The sequence below is a fragment of the Arachis ipaensis genome, chromosome B6 (genome assembly GCF_059453495.1).
Source record: "Arachis ipaensis isolate K30076 ecotype BB chromosome B6, ASM5945349v1, whole genome shotgun sequence".
Taxonomy (NCBI): domain Eukaryota; kingdom Viridiplantae; phylum Streptophyta; class Magnoliopsida; order Fabales; family Fabaceae; genus Arachis; species Arachis ipaensis.
The window spans coordinates 8,435,850-8,455,607 of record NC_142441.1 but is presented as its reverse complement, the minus strand read 5'-3'; the positions used below and the strand labels follow the sequence as shown (position 1 = coordinate 8,455,607).

The 19,758-nt window shown below is 33.2% G+C and overlaps 2 protein-coding genes across 2 annotated transcripts; both read left to right on the top strand.

The window, feature by feature from the left end:
* The first annotated feature begins 12,993 nt into the window (after window positions 1-12,993).
* LOC107645628 (co-chaperone protein p23-1) lies at window positions 12,994-15,940 on the top strand. The gene is made up of 7 exons (XM_016349703.3): window positions 12,994-13,385; window positions 13,886-14,072; window positions 14,269-14,422; window positions 14,507-14,544; window positions 14,615-14,695; window positions 14,775-14,838; window positions 15,503-15,940. Exons 1-7 carry the CDS (start codon window positions 13,381-13,383, stop codon window positions 15,595-15,597), a joined length of 624 nt encoding a protein of 207 aa, XP_016205189.1. The 5' UTR covers window positions 12,994-13,380; the 3' UTR covers window positions 15,598-15,940.
* Window positions 15,941-16,201: 261 nt separating this feature from the next.
* LOC107645627 (Transducin/WD40 repeat-like superfamily protein) lies at window positions 16,202-19,672 on the top strand. The gene is made up of 8 exons (XM_016349702.3): window positions 16,202-16,845; window positions 16,993-17,200; window positions 17,296-17,391; window positions 17,481-17,555; window positions 17,733-17,843; window positions 18,168-18,259; window positions 18,510-18,594; window positions 19,021-19,672. The coding sequence occupies exons 1-8, from the start codon at window positions 16,712-16,714 to the stop codon at window positions 19,393-19,395; spliced, it is 1,176 nt and encodes a 391-aa protein (XP_016205188.1). The 5' UTR covers window positions 16,202-16,711; the 3' UTR covers window positions 19,396-19,672.
* Window positions 19,673-19,758: the final 86 nt, after the last annotated feature.

Below are 19,758 nucleotides of genomic sequence, written 5' to 3'. Positions count from 1 at the left end.
TCCCACCACCAATGCCCCTTAATGTCCCTCAAAATGCACTCACAATCCCGCCAAATATGCAAGTGTATTACGTTAGTGCGTTACTAAATCCTGATAGAAGTTGGAATAAAAATCTGATTGAGTCGATTTTTTCAGTTGATATATGCAATAAAATTTTTTCAATCAAACCAACAGAGGAGGAGGATGAAGTTAATTGGTGCTGGACAAAATCTGGTATATATGAAGTTGGGTCAGGATACAAAATTGCTTATGGATTCTTTCATTCTCCTACTTCATTGAGGTCCCAGAACATACACAACAGAGTCTGGAATAGCATTTGGGAGTTGAAATTACCACATAAAATTAAGATTTTTCTATGGAAAAGTCTTCATGAAAAGCTTCCGGTGTTGCAACAAGTTCACAGCCGGTTCGCATCCACTCCTGCCACTTGTCCAAGATGCATGTTGAAGGCTGAATCAATTTCTCATGCTTTGTTCCAATGCCCCCTGTCTTCAATAATATGGAGCCTAAGCTTAATAACCCCTGACCTATGGATGAGAGAAGAAGAAACTTTTTTCAATTGGTGGCAACGAGTCTTATCCTGGGCAGTGGCTCAATTCGACGGTAGACAAAAGACCCTCCTCATAGCGGCGTTGTGTTGGAGCACTTGGAAAGTGAGGAATCGGTGTGTTTTTGAGAAGGTAATAAGCCCAGCACCAGAGATAGTGAAAGAAGCTAGCAATTTAGTGTGTGAACTCGTGAACCATACCTGATAGATGCTACTTTTTCTTTACTCTTACTTTACTCTTCTTTAAGCTCTTAGTCTTTCAGTCACAGCTGATGATAAATGGGAATACCCAATTCTTTTGTACTTCCTTATGGAAACACTTTTATTTTATATTAATAAAATAATATTTATCTTTGGAAAAAAAATTGTAGACGCTGATATATCTATCTATCGAAGACGAAAATTACTATTTGTACCCATAAAAAATGACTTTTGCAAGCAAAAATTTTAAACCCTAAAAAATTAAATAAAATTCTTAAACTACCCTTCTCTCCAATTTCCATCACTACTACCATCGTCTTCCCCCCTCTTCCTCTTCACCCCTTCCCAAACCAAAATCTGTTTCGGAGAGCCAGCCTCCCCCTTTTCTCTTCTCTCTCTCTTTATTACGTGCTATTGTTCTCTCTGGTGACGTCGTCGTCATCCGTGGCCTTACGTCTCATCTTTTCGATCCCAAGAAAAGATCGTCATTGAGTGGTGGTAGCATAGCCACGATCAGAAGTTCGCGTCGGAACCCATGGATCCGAGATCTTCGCCCTTCCCATTACTATTCCATCAAGGTAAATAGAACTTGTTTTCGCCTATTTGCTCCACTTTTCCTTCACGACGGCATTGTTGCTGGCCGTTCGTCGCGAGACACTAGTGTTCAAAGGGATTCTATCGTTGGCTTCTTCAGCCGAGTCTATTTCGCACCACCCACAACTGCCTTCGTCCGGAGAGCATGATTCTACATTCAGGGATGTTGGTACCAGATCCAGAAGCTTTGATTATAAATTTGGAGTTTTTGTTTCTGAATGTTTTGAATGGATGTTGAGTAGTAGAAATTCTGAATTAGAAAATGTCTTGAGTTTATGGCGAGAAGGAGTAGATCTGGCAGGGACTAAGCTGGCGGCGACAATCTGGGGGAGTTGGAGATTACTGGAGGTGGCTGAACCAGCTAAGGGTGGTGTGCGAGAAAGGATGAGGGAGGTGATTATGGTGAGTGAGACTGCCTCTGTGACTGAGAATGGAGAGCCAAGAGAGCGGAGACTGCATGGAGGGAGGTCGTCTGGGAAGCTTGTGGATTTTGGATGGCGGCAGTGATGGTAATAGTTGGGGATGAGAGTGGTGGTGAAGAAGAGTTTGGGTGGTGGTGGATTTTGAGATTAGAAAAGTGGTGATGAAGATAAGGGTAATTTAAGGATTTTAGGTGATTTTTTAATGTTTGGATAATTTTGTTATGCAGAACCTATATCTCATGGGCACATATGGTAATTTTTTTTCTTTTATGAGTAGATATGTCAGCATTTTCAATTTTTGTGAATAGAAATGGTAATTTACTCTAGAAAAATATTGGTGTTTTTGCTGAAAATGAGATTATTTGGTATAATTACAGGTGGGATATGTCTAAAATGAGCATAACAATTATGTACTTATTGGATGTGCCATGTTTATATAGACCATTAGATTTTATTAGATGAAAATCAAAGGCTAATATAAAAAAAGAACATTGATGGACTCTAATAAATACAGAATATCCTAATACATAAATAAATATTTTAAATGGCAATACTTTAATACACAAGATTTTAAATGGTAATAAAATTTTTTGTTCTTAAATAATTAAATATAAAATATATAAATACAAAATATATGAGTATTTTTTATTCATTAAGATTAATTATTATGTAAGAAATTTTTATAATATTAAAAAATTATATTAAAATGATATTTTAAACTGTAACATAAAAAGACATAATTGTTGTGCTCATTTTAGACATACCTTTACAGGTGGACAAATTTTGTAGGTGGGGAATCAAGACGCAGGATGCGTGTTGGACATATGTCATCGTTTTGGCAACACGTAGGATGTGTGTTGGACATGTGTCAACATTCTGGCTAACATACATGATATATGTGTTGGACACTTTTTTTACACATCCACAATACTATAATACACTTCAAATATCAATATTCAACCAAAATACTATCTTCATCTCCATTTAAAAATATTTTCTGAACAATTTATGTTGAGAATTATTAATTTTGTTAGAAACAAGAGAGAAATCTGAGAAAAGTGTTTTGTGTATTATTCAGGTTATCTATTCAAGTTGTCTAGAATGATACAATATAAAAGAGTATTTATAGGTACTAAGAGAATCGTAATAATAAAGACGTAATCTCATATAATAAATATTCAGATATACTAAATAATACTAATTGATCCTAATTATATTCTAACATCCCCCCTCAAACTCAAGTGACAACTTGAGTTTGAAACATATTTAAAACAACGAAATAAAGAGAAAAAACTGCATAAATTGATAAAACGGGTGCAGACGGAACTGCCGGAAGAAAGCGCAGATGGAACTGCCGCTAGTTTGAAGGAAGCGCAGACGGAACTGCCGCTAGTCTGAAGGAAGCGCAGACGGAACTGCCGCTTGTCTGAAGGAAGCGTAGACGGAACTGCCGCTTGTCTGAAGGAAGCGCAGATGGAACTACTGCTATCTGAAGGAAGTGCAGACGGAACTGCGAGAAAGAAACGCAGGCGGAACTGCCACAAGAAAACATAGACGGAACTGCCACAAGAGAACGCAGATGAAACTACCACGAGAGAACGCAGACGGAACTGTCGAAAGAGAACGAAAACTATATGATTTCTTCATGAGAATAGGTAAGCAGCGGATGACAATAGTGTTTGATTATTCAACTCGAAAAAAAAAAATAAGACAGAGAAAATAGGCTAGTCCGTGAAGTGAAAAACCATCAAAAGAGTGACAAAAGGGAAAGAAGAATGGCATAGAAAAAAAATGCAAAAACTACGGCGATTTCATCGCAAGGAAAACAACATAACCTCTTCAAGGAGGATACCATGGCTCTGATACCATGTTAGAAACAAGAGAAAAATCTGAGAAAAGTGTTTTGTGTATTATTCAGGTTGTCTATTCAAGTTGTCTAAAATGATACAATATAAAAGGGTATTTATAGGTACTAAGAGAATCGTAATAATAAAGACGTAATTTCCTATAATAAATATTCAGATATACTAAATAATACTAATTGATCCTAATTCATCCTAATTATATTCTAACAAATTTTATTAAAAAAAGGCAAATCACATAAAAAAGTAACCATATAATAATAATAGCGTTATACTTAATAAAAAATTATAGTCTAAAATAGCAATAAATAAAAAATACTAATATATTAATAAAATATGGAGTTTATTTTTTTAATAATACTACACCTACAAGTATTTTTATAGTCAAATTTAAATTTAATCAAAGTTAGCACAAGTTTAAAAAAAAAAAAAATACGGACGTACGTCACATCTTCTCTTTCTTTTTCTTCTTTTCCACCTTTTTTTAGCATAAAATATTTTTGTTAGAGAACACAAAAATTTATTGACATACATAAATTTTTACATATAGTACATACATTTTTTGCGCATAGTCAAAATTTTATCGACATAGTATAAAAAATTTTATATATAGCAAAAAATTTTTACCCATTACAAAAAAGAATTATATACAGCACATAAATCTTTGCTGTAGATATATTTTGTTGGTTGGATGAATCAATTGTAGTTCTTCAAAAAATTTTATGTTGTGCATCAAAAATTTTTGTGCATAAAAAAATAAATGCGCGTATCTAATTTAATTAGGACTTATTCGGTGAAGTTGTTTTCATTGTAATTCTTATATACTATTTATCATTGTAATTATTAATCCTATTAAAAAAAATAAATTAAATAAAAAATTAACTATAAATAATAATTGAATCATAATTAATAAAAAATTATAACCCACAACAGTACTAACAATAAAAATACCAAAAGTGCTAAAAAAAAAAGTACAATGTAAAAAGAGTAATGAAAATATGTAAAACTAATATTCTCACGTATTTATTTAAAATAAAATAATAAAAAAATATTTTAATTCACGTTTCTTTAATAATTTTTTATTTAAAAATAATTTTAAATAATATAATTTATATTATTTTATTATGATCCATTTTAATATAATAAAATTATCAAATATAAATCACACTAATATTAATTTATTTTTTATTAAAATCAATTTTAAAAAATCAATTTGATACAACTTTTGTTTGTAAACTTTAATTAAACATACACCAAGTGTTGAACTGAAATATATCACAGCAGGCAAGTGAGCTTGAAGGACTATTTGATAGGTGGTTTTTTTAAGGTGGTTGAAGAAAAATACTGTATAAGAAATTTTAGAAGTGAATGTTTTTTAATTTTATATTGTTCTTAAATTAATATTATCTAATATTTTTCTCTTTTATACTAAAAGTATTGATTTTTTATCAATTTTTTGCTTTTTAATTTTGATATTAAATTTATAGTAGTATCTTTTAATCATGCTAGCTTTTTCCTGGACTTTAGGCCAAGGGTTATTTTCTTCTTTCTTACGCTTGCTTTCCTCAGTGAAGGGTTCATCGGGGGTTTGAGCTCAATAGAGAGACTTGATTTTAGTTGTGCTTTTAGGCAATTTGAATTCCTCTTTAGGTAAGAATGTGTAATTTCCCATATTAACTTCGAAAACTGGGTTTTCCATTGAGTCATAGTCAGTGAAGGCAAAGTGAATCTCCGAAAGCCATAAAGATTCTATTTCCTCTATAGACGAGTGCAGTGAAGAAGCGGAAAGATTCGATGCTACTCCTTCTCCTATAACTGCTACAGGATCTGATTATCCTTTCAAATCAAAGAGCAAGCCCATTTACCTGCCTGGCTTGTAACTACTTACTATGCGGCTCGCCAAGTCAGACTCTGGTACTCTCTGCAATCCTTGTTACCGGCAAAAGTCACAGAAGTCAGACAGAATAAGGCAGAGAAAGTGATAGTAGATAATATCCTTGGCAGTTCGGTCCGAATTGAATTGAAAGCCTATGTTATTGTTATGTATTATGGGCTATTTGCCTTGGTTTAGGGGCCAGATTCAGAGCAAATCACTAATGTCGAAAGTATCGAGGCGTGTTTGGGACTTCTTTCAAATTACCGTAAAAGAAAAATTTCTTTTTCAGCCAACTGACGTAGGGGAGCTTTTAAGCCAGTTACCTAACGTTGTTTATTAAACTGCATTCTAGCAAGTTCACCTATTGTGAATAACGTAGGTCTTTACCGGCTATTACCGCATTAGGGGCATCCCCTTCTATTGAATCAAAAGGAGAATCTTATTATACTTAGTGAATTCCTTATGCCCGGAATCAATACACAGAATTGAGCCTCCCTTTAGACCATGCCACTCTTTCAAGTGCCTTACTTTCGGGCATTGGAAATAGCCTTAGTTCCAGCGGATCCAGTCATTCGAATCGACTTGAGTTCTGTTCTCACTAGGCTTGAGCATTCCATAAAATTCAAATAAAGAAGGGCGGACAGGTGAATGCTAAAATGCTTCTTCTTCGCCGTTCTTTACAACAGGAGCTGCTTCCTAATCGACATCGGTCAGCACCTTGCCCCCTACCATGACAGAACTAGAGAGCCGGTCTTTTTTCCCGCCCTGAAAAGAGTCAAAGTGAAATAGGGAGGGCCGTTACGGTAGACTTGGATGAATCTCAATCCGAATGAGTGACCAGATGCCTATAAGAGGTGGATGCGTCTTTTCTAGACCCATCAGAAGCATGAGAGAAGAAGTGAGCCTCCCTTTAGACCATGGCCACTAGGGACGAGAAGTCATTGACGCTTTCTCAGAAGGGAACAAGCAATGAAGACAGGAGTCTATACCAGACCCGAGACTCAGCAAGTTGAAATCAATAATGGATTTCAAAAGGGAAGAAAGATTTCACTCGATTCAAAGGCACACACACATTTAGCCGATTAGAAGGCTTCGAACGACAGACGGAAGACTTAGAGGGAGGGCGTAGGTACGGAGAGAGTAGCTGCTCCGCTATGACTCTGATCGAATCCACTCCCGATAAAGTCAAACTCCTAACTCAAACAAAGAAAAGAATTTCATTTCAAGTGCCAGGCAAAGGACCAAGCCGGGGCTTAGGCTCTTGTTGAGGAGTTCCGGAAGCTGAGTCAAAGCGAAAATATAAATTAGAAAGAGGGGCGGGAAACTCCCTGCGAAGGAAGGAAGAAAGAATCTGAACAAGAGGAATGAAATGAAACGAGAGGAGTGGGACTGTGAAAGCTGCAGCAACCCTTGATCCTAGCCCGCGGACTTTCACCAGTTTATTGAGTGATGTTGGTTGAGTTCAAGTTTGGAACAAGCCAAAGATCCCGGGATGACTCTAAAAGCTAACTTAAACCGGGCATTCCTCTTTACGGTCGAATGAGTTGAACTTTTCGTTGTTCGTTTTGATACTCATTTCTGTAACATAAAGAGATTTGTTGAACATAGTTCAACGAACAACTCATTCTCGTTCAGTTGCTGAAAGATAGAGATAATGTTTTCTAACAATGGCAGATCAAGCATTGAACTACTTAATAGAGCTAATATAGAGCTAACTTCCGTTCTTGCATTACCCGCGTTTATTTTGATTATTGCATTATTGCCACCTGGCGCGTCGCCAGGCTGCGCTCATTAACCCCATAAACCTTGCAGGAATGGGTGGATGCGTCAGTCTCTGATAACAATTACAAAGGGTAGTCACCCCGCTATTTGAATAAAATAATGTGATATTGCCACCTGGCAAAGATGGCTATGATGTTATTTTGTTTCTTGTTCCTGGAGATAATGTACAGTTACTAGCGAAAATGTATACTAATTTATCCCAGTTAAGTGTTGAGAGTCATACCTACCTATTACTTATTCAGGCAGTAAATACCTTGGGAGGCTAATATAACCTCCCTATAATCCTGCACTAAAAAAATGGAGCTCGGCACAGCCTAACGATACATCCAATACCAATCTTACACTCCTTTCTACTATTCTAAAGTGTGGGAAAAGAAAAGGATCCCGTCCACCGGATTACTTTACTTCAGTCAACAAGAGTACAGGAACCGTGTAAAAAAAAGGGGTCGAGAACTACATAGATCTGAGACTTTCCTTCCTTGATCTGGGAGGTAAGTTATGTAGGCGTACAACTCAACCTAGGAGCGGACCAGCACAGAGAATAACCTCAGCATGTTCATGTACAATTGCATGGTGATACCTCCCCATTTGGTCACGGTAAACGAGACTCCAATTGCAGACTGCCTCTAACTTCTATGCTTATCAGCCAGCTGCTTCATATAGTGCTGAGCTTTGTGCAGGTACCAGACAGGAAGTTAAGAGCTGGCTAACTATACTTTGTCTGGTTGAAAGGACCCACGGTGCGGTAACTAGCAAGCATCACTCCAAAAGACTATCATATCCTTGACTATCAAGCAAGGGAATCACTAGTTCCATCTTGGTACTAAGGATAATAGAATATGTCCATACGCAGGGGACAAGCACTAATTTCCTTTAACTAGGTCGAAGGTAATTGAATGAAAATCTCTTAGGTCTCCGCCTTTGCTGCTAACAAAGACAGGTTTTTCATTAAATTCATGCTTATTCGGCAAACCTTTCATTAAGGCAAAGCTCCGTATCCAACTCGGAACTGGGAATCTTGTTCCATTTAGGGAGGTTAAATCCCGTCCAGCAGAACCATTTACGAGGTTTGATTCTTAAACCGGATCGAGCGGGTGCCTAAGCTTGAGTCATGATCATTAGGAAGTGTAATAACTTATTCACTTGCTGCGACTTAGCCTCCTTATGAGTCGGGCACAGCTAATATCTTATTTGAGGAAGAGTCTGATCTAAGAACTTTCTTTTTAAGCTAAGGAAGGACTTGCCCTTCTTCTTGCACCTCGTGCAGCCTTTTCTTTGTTGGTACTTGATTCTAGCTTATATATCACATTTCGTTGTGGAGAAATCAAGGCAATTCAATTGTCTAGCCCTGCTGCTCTTGAAGAGGCAAGCATATGACGTACGCTACGCGCCTCCCATTCTCTGATGACTCTCAAAGGAAAAAAGACCCTCCACATAAGGAATTGACTCGCGGAGCGGATTTTTTCTTCCTTTTTGCTTTCCATTGAGTGTAAAGTTACAAGTAAGAACCTGTGCGGGATTTATTTAGCTCAAAAACGCCCTCTTTTTCACAGCTTACTATGAAGAGTAAGTACACATCGATGAGCTTAAGTAAGCGTTTTTGACTACTACACTTTGCTTTGTTGATGCAACGAACTCTTTCTATTCCACGAGCAGACACCTTTCGATAGAGTCTTCCTTTCCTCGGCTTGCTCTTTTGACCTACCTTGAGAAGGAAAATTCCTAGTTTTGTAGTAGTATCTTTAAATTTATAGTAGTATTTTTTAATCGATTTGTGAAGTTTAACTTTTTAAATTTTTTTTAAAACACAAAATCAACCCTTTGATTTGTGAACTTACACAAATCTAACCTTTTCGATTTGTAAACTTTAATTTTCTAAAAATATAAAATCGACCTTCTAATTTATGAACTTACACAAATTTAATCCTTAAATTTGTAAATTTTATTTTTTTTAATTTTTAAAACACAAATCTAATCCTCCGATTTGTGTTTTAATATTAAAAAAATTTTAAATGTACAAATTGAACCTTCTTATTTATGATTATCTCCATACTAAATTTAAATACACTATTTTTTATAATAAAAAATAATATAACAATAATTTCTATATAAAAAAAATCAGCCTCATTTTTTATAAAGTATTAATGGGTTAAAATCTTTTTAGTGGGTGGAGTAGGTGTAGAAACAAGATTTTTTATTATATATCATCTTGTTTGAGAAATTAAAAAATAAAAAAAATTATTTATTGGAATATTTTTATTTGCCGATACGTGCTAAAAAAATAAAAATATATAGTGATTTAAATATTAATTTTCAATGTTTCAAGTTAACTATTAATTTATAATTTGATAAATATATCAATTAATTTATTTTGAAAGATATATAAGTAGAATAAGGCGACACGCAAGAGTGAAAATAGGGTAGATGATGTGCCAAAACCTCTAATTTGGTCTCTAATTGGTCTAATTTGATTTATTATAAAATATTTTTAGAATAATTTAAAAATCTAATTCCATTAGTAAATCAGACTCGAGTTCACAAAATAATCTAATAGATCTTTTAGGTTTTTCTAAATTTATTAAAATGTAAATAAATCAAAAATAAATTTTATAATTAAAATAGTTATTAACATTTTAAAATTTGTTATAGTTTATCATAAATATTTTTTTCATATATTTTTTTTTACTAAAGATAGGAGACTCAAACCCGCAACCTCTTAATTGAGTATGGGGAGACTATGCTATTTGAGCTATAACTTATTGGCATTTTTTTTATATTTTAAATACATTAAAAATTTAGATATCATTACAAAAATTGAATTTAGTATATTGTATATAAATATTTTTTAAAAAATTTAAATTTTTAAATATTTTTATTTTTTTTAGTAAAAAATTATATATATCAAATTTTTTATCAAATTTTAAACCAGGTCTAATTCAATAACAAGTCAGGTTTAGTATTTAAAATAAAATTTATAATAGGTTTAGACTAATTAAATATATTACAAAATTCGTCTATTAAGAGTGAAAACAGACCTGTCCTAATCTATTTTTATCCCTAATGATAAGTTAAAAAAAAATATATTTTTAACAATACTATAATAACATCTGAAAGAAAATTTCTTAATTTCTTTTATATATTTTTTATTATGTTCTTTTGAAAGAAAGACTGAAATTAAGATTGAAAGATAAAAATTAAAAAATTAAAACTAAATTAAATCTCTATATTTTATTTGGTGTAAAATATACATGATTGAGTTATATTTTAGTATTCTATTTGGTGTAAGATAAAATAAAAATATTTACTAAAATATTTTTAGTTATTAAAAAAATATAATTAAAATTCTAGTCTTTACTAAAAAATTTCGGTCTCTTGTGTTTTTATTTTTTTAAGGTACGAAAGGAACTGAAATTTAATGTTTTGAGACTTAAAATTAAATTAAATATAATATTAAATCTGAGTCCCACAATTTTAATTTCAATCTTTAAAAATAAATACTATCTTAAATTATTCAAGTATTGTTATTTTTAAATTTATAATAAGAGACATTTATTAAATTTATATATTATGCTCTTTTGTGCATTATGTTAAATTATATAATTTATTTTATTGTATAATTATTTGTTAAATTCTATAAATAAGAGTCTAACCAAGACCAAAAAATAAAAAAATAACGAATTAATATGATGATGATCAAACTCTAGTTACTACATTATAATCTTTTATTTTTATGCCAATAGTACATAAATAAATAGCGGGTTAATTTTGATAATTTCAAATGGATAATGTCCCTCTTTCACAAATAAATAAATAAATAAATAAATAAATAAATAAATAAATAATATTCCTCTCAAATTGATATATATTAGTATATTATTCTTAATACAAAATACATTGTTACTTAGTTTTTATCAAATTGGACTAACATTATTATTTTAAAAGTCATATTTAAATACTCTTTATTAAATAAGAAATTCTTGTCAATTAAACAAAAAATCTAGTTCTTTATTTATTGTATTTTATATCAATCTTGCTCTCAAATTTAGAGTTTAAAATTTATTAAGATTTAAATTTTAGAATTTAAAATTTCATATTTAAAAATTAAATAGTACTGTACTTTTTACTTTTTTCAGATCACATTAGCATTATTTTAAAATGCTCTAAACATTTTTCCTAAAAAAGATAACCTAATAAATATACATCACAAATTAAATTTAAGTACATGCAAAATTACTATTCAATTATTTCTATCTCATTTTCATTCATACATATTTGTGTCATTTATAATATTTATACAATATTAATTTTTTTATTCAAATTTTTTAATGATAATATAATTTCAGTCTTGTTAACAAAAATCTTAAGAAAACATTTTAACAGTATCACAAAAAATATTTTATTAAAAAGTTATTAAAAATAAATTTTTATATTTTTAATGTATTAAAAATTATAATCTTTAATTATTATACTATTAAAATATATTTTTAAAAGTAAAAAAGAATTAAAATTATTTATATAAAATACAGATTAAAATATAAAATATATATTAAAAATATATAAAATAACATATGTATTTATATACAAATAGACAATAACTAATTTTTAGTATGCATATAATATTTTTTTAAAAAAAATTGTATTAAATAATCCACTCCTGTAGACATAAAAATGTTAAATCTTTTAATAATATTAAAATTTTGTAAAATTTCTTTTACAACTAACACAAAAAAATTCTATCACAAAAAATAGTTTCCTTGTACATGTATATAAATGTGGTATGAAGATTATTTTTACGAAAACATTTTATTATAATTCACTATCTTTTTCAAACACACAAAAAAAATATATATATATATTATTATGGTTGCATCTAAAATGTTTGAGTAAAAAATTTGAATATTAGTCTTCCTGTTAATATCATCCATTGAGATTATTAGATGATGGATATAAAGTTCATATTAAATGAATGCTATAAAATAAATTTATAAAGAGAATATTTTAAAATATAAAGATGTAACAAATCTAAAAAATAATTATTATTATTTTGTAACAAAATAAAAAGGGATCCACTCATGTTAGTCCATCACAAGTCTCTAGCCCTCTAGCCCTTCCCAATACAAACTGGTTGAGGCATCATAGGATAATATTAGGTGAATAGCTTCCAAAACTATTTTACATGTTACATTCTTAATTTCTTTTGTTCTTTTTCTTTTTATGTTTTGGGCCTGTTTTCTTATTGTTCATCTATTCTATACTATTTTACTCTTCGGCCAAAGTGACCCCTTGGGCCACGCCATACTAAAAGTTTTACTCTTTGGGTTTCTTATTGGGCTCTCTTGGACCAAAACATGCCTAAAGGAATATTTCAACTTGGTTGAAGACCAAAAGCAATAGGCACAGCGCTCTGAGCCCATACACAATTTATTAATTAAAAATAAATCCTTAAACAAAAATCAAATTTATTACAGATTAATCTTTAATTTATCGTATTAAAAAATACTGTGTAAAATCGAAAAAAAAATGTTTTTATCCACATTTATTTTAGAGAGACTTTAGAGTAATATATATTTCTATCTTTGCTTCAAGAGAAAAAAAAAATACCCACGTATTTAATCATCCCAAAAATTACATGTTTCTTTTTTCTTGAATATTTAATCATCCTAGGTATTTACAAATAAATGCGTTCCTATAAGAATATTTTACAAACTTGAATTGTGGAGAATGATTATTTTTTATTTGGAATTTTGTCAAAGACATAGGGCACAAGTTATATTATATGTATTAAAATAAAAATAAAATAGTAAGATAGAATATGAATTCGTTTATATTCAACAATGTGAATATGATGAGATTTTCCCCAAGGAAAAAGCATATTTCTGAAATAAATAAATAAATAAATAAAAAAGAAAGCAAAACACACTTTTAAGATGAGGTGGTAATCTAAAACCCTATATAAGAGTGTTTCTAGTTGGTTAGGCCCAAGGGTTCACTTTGGGGTTTGTCAATTGACGACTGAGTAGTGAGTAGCTACCGAAGAACGAACTAGGGTTTTACATATTCTTCTCAGTTCTCTCTCGCCTTTTCCCCCAATCAAATATGAGGTCTGTTATCCATTTACTTTGATGATTTCTGCTCTTAACTTTCGATTATTCGCTGTTTTCTCTCCGCCTATTCTCTCAGCTACACTATCAGCTGCTTTTTTCAAATGTATTTTGGGGGAGGGTTTTCATAATTGTTAAAGTTTCTTCCTTTTGTTTTATGTTTATGCATATTCTATAATTATCGAGGTGCAAATTGAGTTCCTGAAATTCATTTGGGAAATAATTACCAGTATCACGTTAATATCTACTAAAGTTTCATTTTTTTTTCTTATTTAATTTAATACTGCTATTTCGCACCCTCTTTACTGCAAGTCTTCGACATCCTCCTTTTTTTTTTATTTAAGGAAAAAGAAAATATAGTACGATTGGTTTTTTTCCCCGCAAACGAGTGCAAAGATAATTTTTTTAAGATAAAAATAAAAAAAAATGTTTAAATCATGATATGTATGCATTTCTGAAGTTGCTTCCTGTTTTTGGTTGTGTTTTTTTTTTATTTGCAGTCGTCATCCCGAGGTTAAGTGGGCTCAGAGAGTTGACAAGGTTTATGTCACAGTACAACTGCCAGATTCCAAAAATGCAAAAGTGGATCTTACCCCAGATGGTACTTTCACCTTCTCTGCCAGTGCTGGTTCTGCTGACAACCAGTATGAACTCAAATTAGAGCTCTTTGACAAGGTTAATGTTGAGGTCAGAACATCTTTCCCAATTTATGGCTACCATCCATATCTTTATAATATCTCTTTTTCCTTTTTGCCCCTTTGTACTCATTCAATTGTTTCTTTTGTGCATTCTAATAATATTTTCAGATATGCTTTACCCGCAAAGAAATGGTTCTCTTCGATGCATTTTAATGTGTTTCCACTGCCATTATTTATTCTTTCAGGAGAGCAAAATTAATGTAGGAGTGAGAAGCATATTCTGTGTAGTTCAGAAGGCAGAGGAAGGGTGGTGGAAAAGGTTGCTACGTGCAGAGGGCAAGCCTCCGCACTATGTGAAAGTAGATTGGGACAAATGGGTTGATGAGGATGAAGAAGAAGGTATGCATACATCTACCATTTTATTTTTTCAAATGTTATATAAGGCAATATAATTTTATGTTGAATTCCTACTTTGTTGATTAGGTGCTGGTGAGCCAGACTTGGGAGGGATGGATTTCTCGGTATGTATTGTCTTTATTTCAATATCTTCTAATTTTGTTGTCATTTATACTAATATTTTGTGTGATGTAGAAATTTGGCGGCATGGGTATGGGTGATGATCCAATGGGAGCAATGGGTGCAATGGGAGGAATGGGAGGAATGGATTTCTCTGTAAGTGATGCTACCAGTTGATACTTTGTTCTTTTATTATGTTATTTGGTCTTATTTTTTTTTCTTTTGTTTGCTGCAGAAATTTGGAGGTATGGGTATGGGTGATGATGCAATGGGTGATATGGACGAGAGTGATGATGAAGGTAACTAACTGTCCTCTGCAATTTTGTCACTGAACATTTATAAGCTTGCTTGATTATAGGAGTTTGATTGTGTATGGATGTTTGGGATTGGTGGTTTTTCAAAGGGTGACATTAACATGGATAGCCTCTCAATGATGAATCTAACAATTAAAGCTGGTTAACTCACTCACTCGATGTAATTGGATGTATGAATTGGTAGCTTATTAATTGTTCTGCAATCCTCATAACTCTTATCAATGACCTTTGTGTAGAATAGATCTTAGATCTTCAAATTCTCTCAAAGTCCATAGTTTAAAAAATGACCCTTTTTACTCTCCTTCAGATTGCCAGATAGTGTTGGCTGCTTGCATTTGGTTGATCTGTGTTTACAACTTACAATTTGCTTTAATAACATACATGAATATGTGGAATTACAAAGATATCCCTCAAGCATAAAACCCTTGTAGTTACTCTTAAAGAAACAATTTTTGTGCTTAATCTTCTTTGGCACCATTTTGACTCACTTTTATATGGGATATGGGATACAATCAACCGAGTCCCACATCCGATAAAATGATGCTGGAGTGTGTTAGTTTGGTGTACAAAGAAGAGCAATTACTTCTGTTATACTCCGTGGTACTTTGAATGGGCTAACCGAAATATAATTGTTTGACAATTGTAACAGAGCAAGAAGTGTCGAAGCCTGGCGACCAAGATGCAGCAGGAAAGAGCACTAGTGAGGCACCGTCGGAGAAACAAGAAGCTGCTTCAAGCACATAATTGCCCTGCACTCGAGACTCTTATATAAAGAAAATTGTTGAGTGAAATTTTCAATATCGAAAGCAGCAATTGGTGTAGCTGTGCAAGTGGGATAGCATGGTGTTGCTCTCCTGTGTTAGCTTTACATTAGCAAGATATTGTTCACCAACAAAAGTTCCTATTTAGTTTTTTCTTCCATGTTTGAGATTATGTCCGGATGATTGGTTCCATTGTCCAAAACTACCAGATGTAAACGTCGGAATTGCCATGAACCTTATTGTAGACTTAAGAGATATGAGTTTGGGCTTGCTAATTTTATTCACTGCTACTTGACACCATTTATCAACTTTATGTTTACCTTGTACTTTCAATGTGTTGCGTGTATACATGTGACTTCTATACATCCAACTGCGAATTATTCTCAAATGGATTTTAATTACTAAATCCACTCATAAGACCAGTTAAATCAATTCATTTTAAACGTTCTCAAGTTTCAGTCGCTACATTAATTAATAATCCCCAAGAATAGTTGTATATTCATTCCCAGCATTATCCTTTTTGTCTCTGTTTTTGGTGCATCATTGTTACTGTTTTTTCTGTACTTCAATTCACTGGTTTGAGAGACACAAAATATGAATGCTCATTTTTAGTACTATGTTATAGCGCGTGTTGGTTTAACCGTAGTTGTGCAACTTACCAAAACCTGTTTTTTCTTCATTGAGTAAAGGTTAGACTATTTTAATGATACTGTAATACACACCTAAATAATTATCCCAGAAAACAAGTTTGTTTAATTTTCGTTTTATACGATTATTTAATCATATTAATGAGTTTTAATAAGTTTTTAAATAAGAAATTTAAAAGTTAATTATTTTTGTTACACAAACCCCATAGAAAGAGGATGTATAAGCTCTCTCAATTTCTTCTCTGTAAAAGTAGAAATAATCCGCACATAAATCCATCCAGCACAAAAACGGAAGGTTATAGGGATCGAAGTCAACTCAAATGTATTGGTTATTAGGAAGCGACTTAACTGTGGACTCCGCCGCATCGGATTATAATCCCTAAAACCCTCGACGATATTAAGGAAAAGGAAGAAGCTGTTCTGTTCTGTTCTGCTACTGCACCCCATAGAATGGAAACTAGCGCTTCAATGGATGTTGAGGAACAACCACCTTCACCAACACCCAACAACCTTAAACGTTTCGGCATTAAAAACGCTATTCAAACCAACTTCGGCGACGACTACGTTTTCCAAATTGTCCCAAAGTACGTTCTTTTATTCTCTGCTTAAACTCGTTCAACAGTAAAGCTTTATTTTTTATTCATTTAAGCTTAGTTACAGCATTACGCGCCACTTGGGTCCTAATTATTTGGTAGGTTGTTTGATTCTTTTTCGTGATTTTTGTATGGAAGGGATGATTGGAGTTCAATGGCGGTGTCATTGTCAACGAACGCAGTGAAGCTGTATTCACCATTGGCGGGTCAATACTTTGGAGAGTGCAACGGTCACTCTGCAACCATCAACCAGATTCTGTTTTCGGGTGCTTCCGATCCCAATGTTTTGAGCTCTTGTTCTTCTGATGGAACTATTAGAGCTTGGGACACAAGGACATTTCAGCAGGTGCATTTGTTTCGTTTTTGTTGTTATACTCATTGCTCATAAATGTGATAAATTTGCTGCTTGAGTGTTGAATTGAACTAAACGATAAACTGCAGGTTTCTTCCATCAATGCCGGCTCGTCTCAAGAGGTCTTCAGCTTCTCTTATGGAGGGCCTGGGGGAAATTTAATAGCTGCTGGCTGTAAATCGCAGGTTTGGTTTCGAACATGTATAGTTGGCGGATGTACTATATGAAAGGATTTGAACTAGTATGTAAGCTATAGGTCTATACTTTATTTCAGATACTCTTCTGGGACTGGAGAAATAAGAAGCAGATTGCATGCCTTGAAGAATCTCATGTGGATGATGTTACCCAGGTTTGTGCTGTGTAAATTGCTCGAATTATATATCTGACGACAAGTTAGATATGCGATTAAATTGAAACTTAAGCTTGGGGTTCCATGTATTTCATGAAGTGAAGCTTTAGCTAGTTACTATTTCTAATGGAGCATGCATTCATCTCTTATTCATTTAAAGTGTGTGATTGATGCTAGGTTCATTTTGTCCCTGATGAGCAAAGCAAGCTTATTTCTGCTTCAGTAGATGGGTTGATCTGCACATTTGATACCTCTGGAAATATCAATGATGATGATCATCTAGAATCAGTAAGCCTTAGAACATTTTCCAGGAGCTAATAATTCTTGCAACCATCTTGGCCTCTTTTGTGCTATGTTATTGGTCATCTTTGCTACACAACATTTGTTACCATGTTTGTTTTGGTCTGTTTTCGAAGATTTCTTATCCTCTCATTACCTCTCTCCTGTTAAAGTTCTACTACTTATCTACGCCTTGCAATGATACATAAAGTTGTTTAATGTTCCTTTTTCCTTTTCTGGTTTAACTTATATAGTTTCCTTTGAGTCCTCTCTATTGACTGTTGCAAGTTTCTCAACTAATACAAAAATAGTTTTTTGCTAACAAAAATGTAGGTGATTAATATGGGGACTTCAATCGCAAAGGTCGGGATATTTGGAGGGAGCAGTCCAAAGCTTTGGTGTTTGACGCATATTGAAACCTTAGGGTACAAATTATAATGGTTTTTTATTTGATAGTTAGACTATTTCTATCTTCCTTTCAATAATGCATATAATGGTGGTGTACTTTGTCTTGAATGCACTTTGGTTATGATTACTAAAGAAAGGTAAATTCATACAGAGAAGAAGTGGTACCGATGCACCTAATCTGGGATATGTGGACTTGCAATTGGATGCTAACTAACTCTTTTGCTTCTACAATGTTTGATTCCAATAATTAACTCTTCTGCTTTGTAGTATATGGGACTGGAAAGATGGTAGAAATGAAGTTATCTTCTCGGATGCTCGAACTCTAGCTTCTGAAAGTTGGAATTTGGATCAGGTGAGTTCTCTTTGTTGGGATGTGCATATTTCACTCAACTAGAAGAGCATTATACTTGATAGTTGATCTGAACATGTAAGTCTATATAATAGCTAGTATAAGTACTTGGGCATCCCTCTCTCCTAATCTAGATTCTGGGTCAAGAGTGAGACTTCTAATGTTAAGATGGATCCCCTCTCGTGCGGAACTTTTCAAATGATTTCATCTCATGTAATCTCTCGTTTCATGTGAAAATTTCACCTGATTTTGGTCATGTGTAATATCACACCATTAATTTTTGTCTGCCAAATGTTATGTCTAGTTCTTACAAATTACAATCTTTGACTAATGGTGAGAGATCATACATGACCAAGTCATTGAGAGGAACTATTCCCAATGATGGTTATATAACTTTTTCTTTCCCCCCGCTTCCTTGTGTATTGGCAGATAGACTATTTTGTTGATTGTCACTACTCAAGAGAAGCTGACAAATTATGGCTGATTGGTGGCACCAATGCTGGGACTTTGGGTTATTTTCCTGTAAATTACAGGGGAGTGGCAGCAGTTGGAGCTGCAGAAGCGATTCTTGAAGGTGGCCATACTGATGTTGTTAGGAGTGTGTTACCAATGTCAAGAAATCACAGTGGATTTGCTCCTAGTTCTTCTAACCAAGGTGTTTTTGGATGGACTGGCGGCGAAGATGGTCGGCTATGCTGCTGGCTCTCTGATGATTCCCCCCAAATAAATCAATCATGGATTTCAAGCTCATTGATTATGAAATCCGACAAGACTCGCAAGAAAAATCGTCACCAACCCTACTAGCAACTGCTTCCCAAAGCTACTTGAATTGTTCAATACCAAATTACCAACTAAGCTTTTCACTTTCCTTCCTTTTCTCTCTCTCTCTCTCTCCCCCTCCCCCCCCCCCCCCCTCCTTTTTTTAACTAGTTAGGTGTGTTTAGCGGCAACCAAAATGGGTTCCACATTTGTTGTCAAATTATGTACCGTCTGCAATGAATGTAATCTATGCAGTGGGGCATTCTACATAAGCCCCCCAAATTCTTTTTCTTAGTTATACATTTGCTTGATTTTTGTGCAATAACTTGCTTCACTTTACGAGATTGATCTGATGATTGTGCAACTGTCACGTGAGCCAAAAAAAATCTTAACACGTTTACTTAATGT

What these genes read in the sequence shown, in the direction of transcription:
- LOC107645628 (XM_016349703.3), top strand. An exon ending in TGATGAGGATGAAGAAGAAG is followed by an intron (nt 14,423 to 14,506) that starts GTATGCATACAT and finishes TTTGTTGATTAG; the next exon opens with GTGCTGGTGAGCCAGACTTG. An exon ending in GGACGAGAGTGATGATGAAG is followed by an intron (nt 14,839 to 15,502) that starts GTAACTAACTGT and finishes CAATTGTAACAG; the next exon opens with AGCAAGAAGTGTCGAAGCCT.
- LOC107645627 (XM_016349702.3), top strand. Translation starts at nt 16,712, where the DNA reads ATGGAAACTAGCGCTTCAATGGATGTTGAGGAACAACCACCTTCACCA. An exon ending in ACACAAGGACATTTCAGCAG is followed by an intron (nt 17,201 to 17,295) that starts GTGCATTTGTTT and finishes GATAAACTGCAG; the next exon opens with GTTTCTTCCATCAATGCCGG. An exon ending in CTGCTGGCTGTAAATCGCAG is followed by an intron (nt 17,392 to 17,480) that starts GTTTGGTTTCGA and finishes ACTTTATTTCAG; the next exon opens with ATACTCTTCTGGGACTGGAG.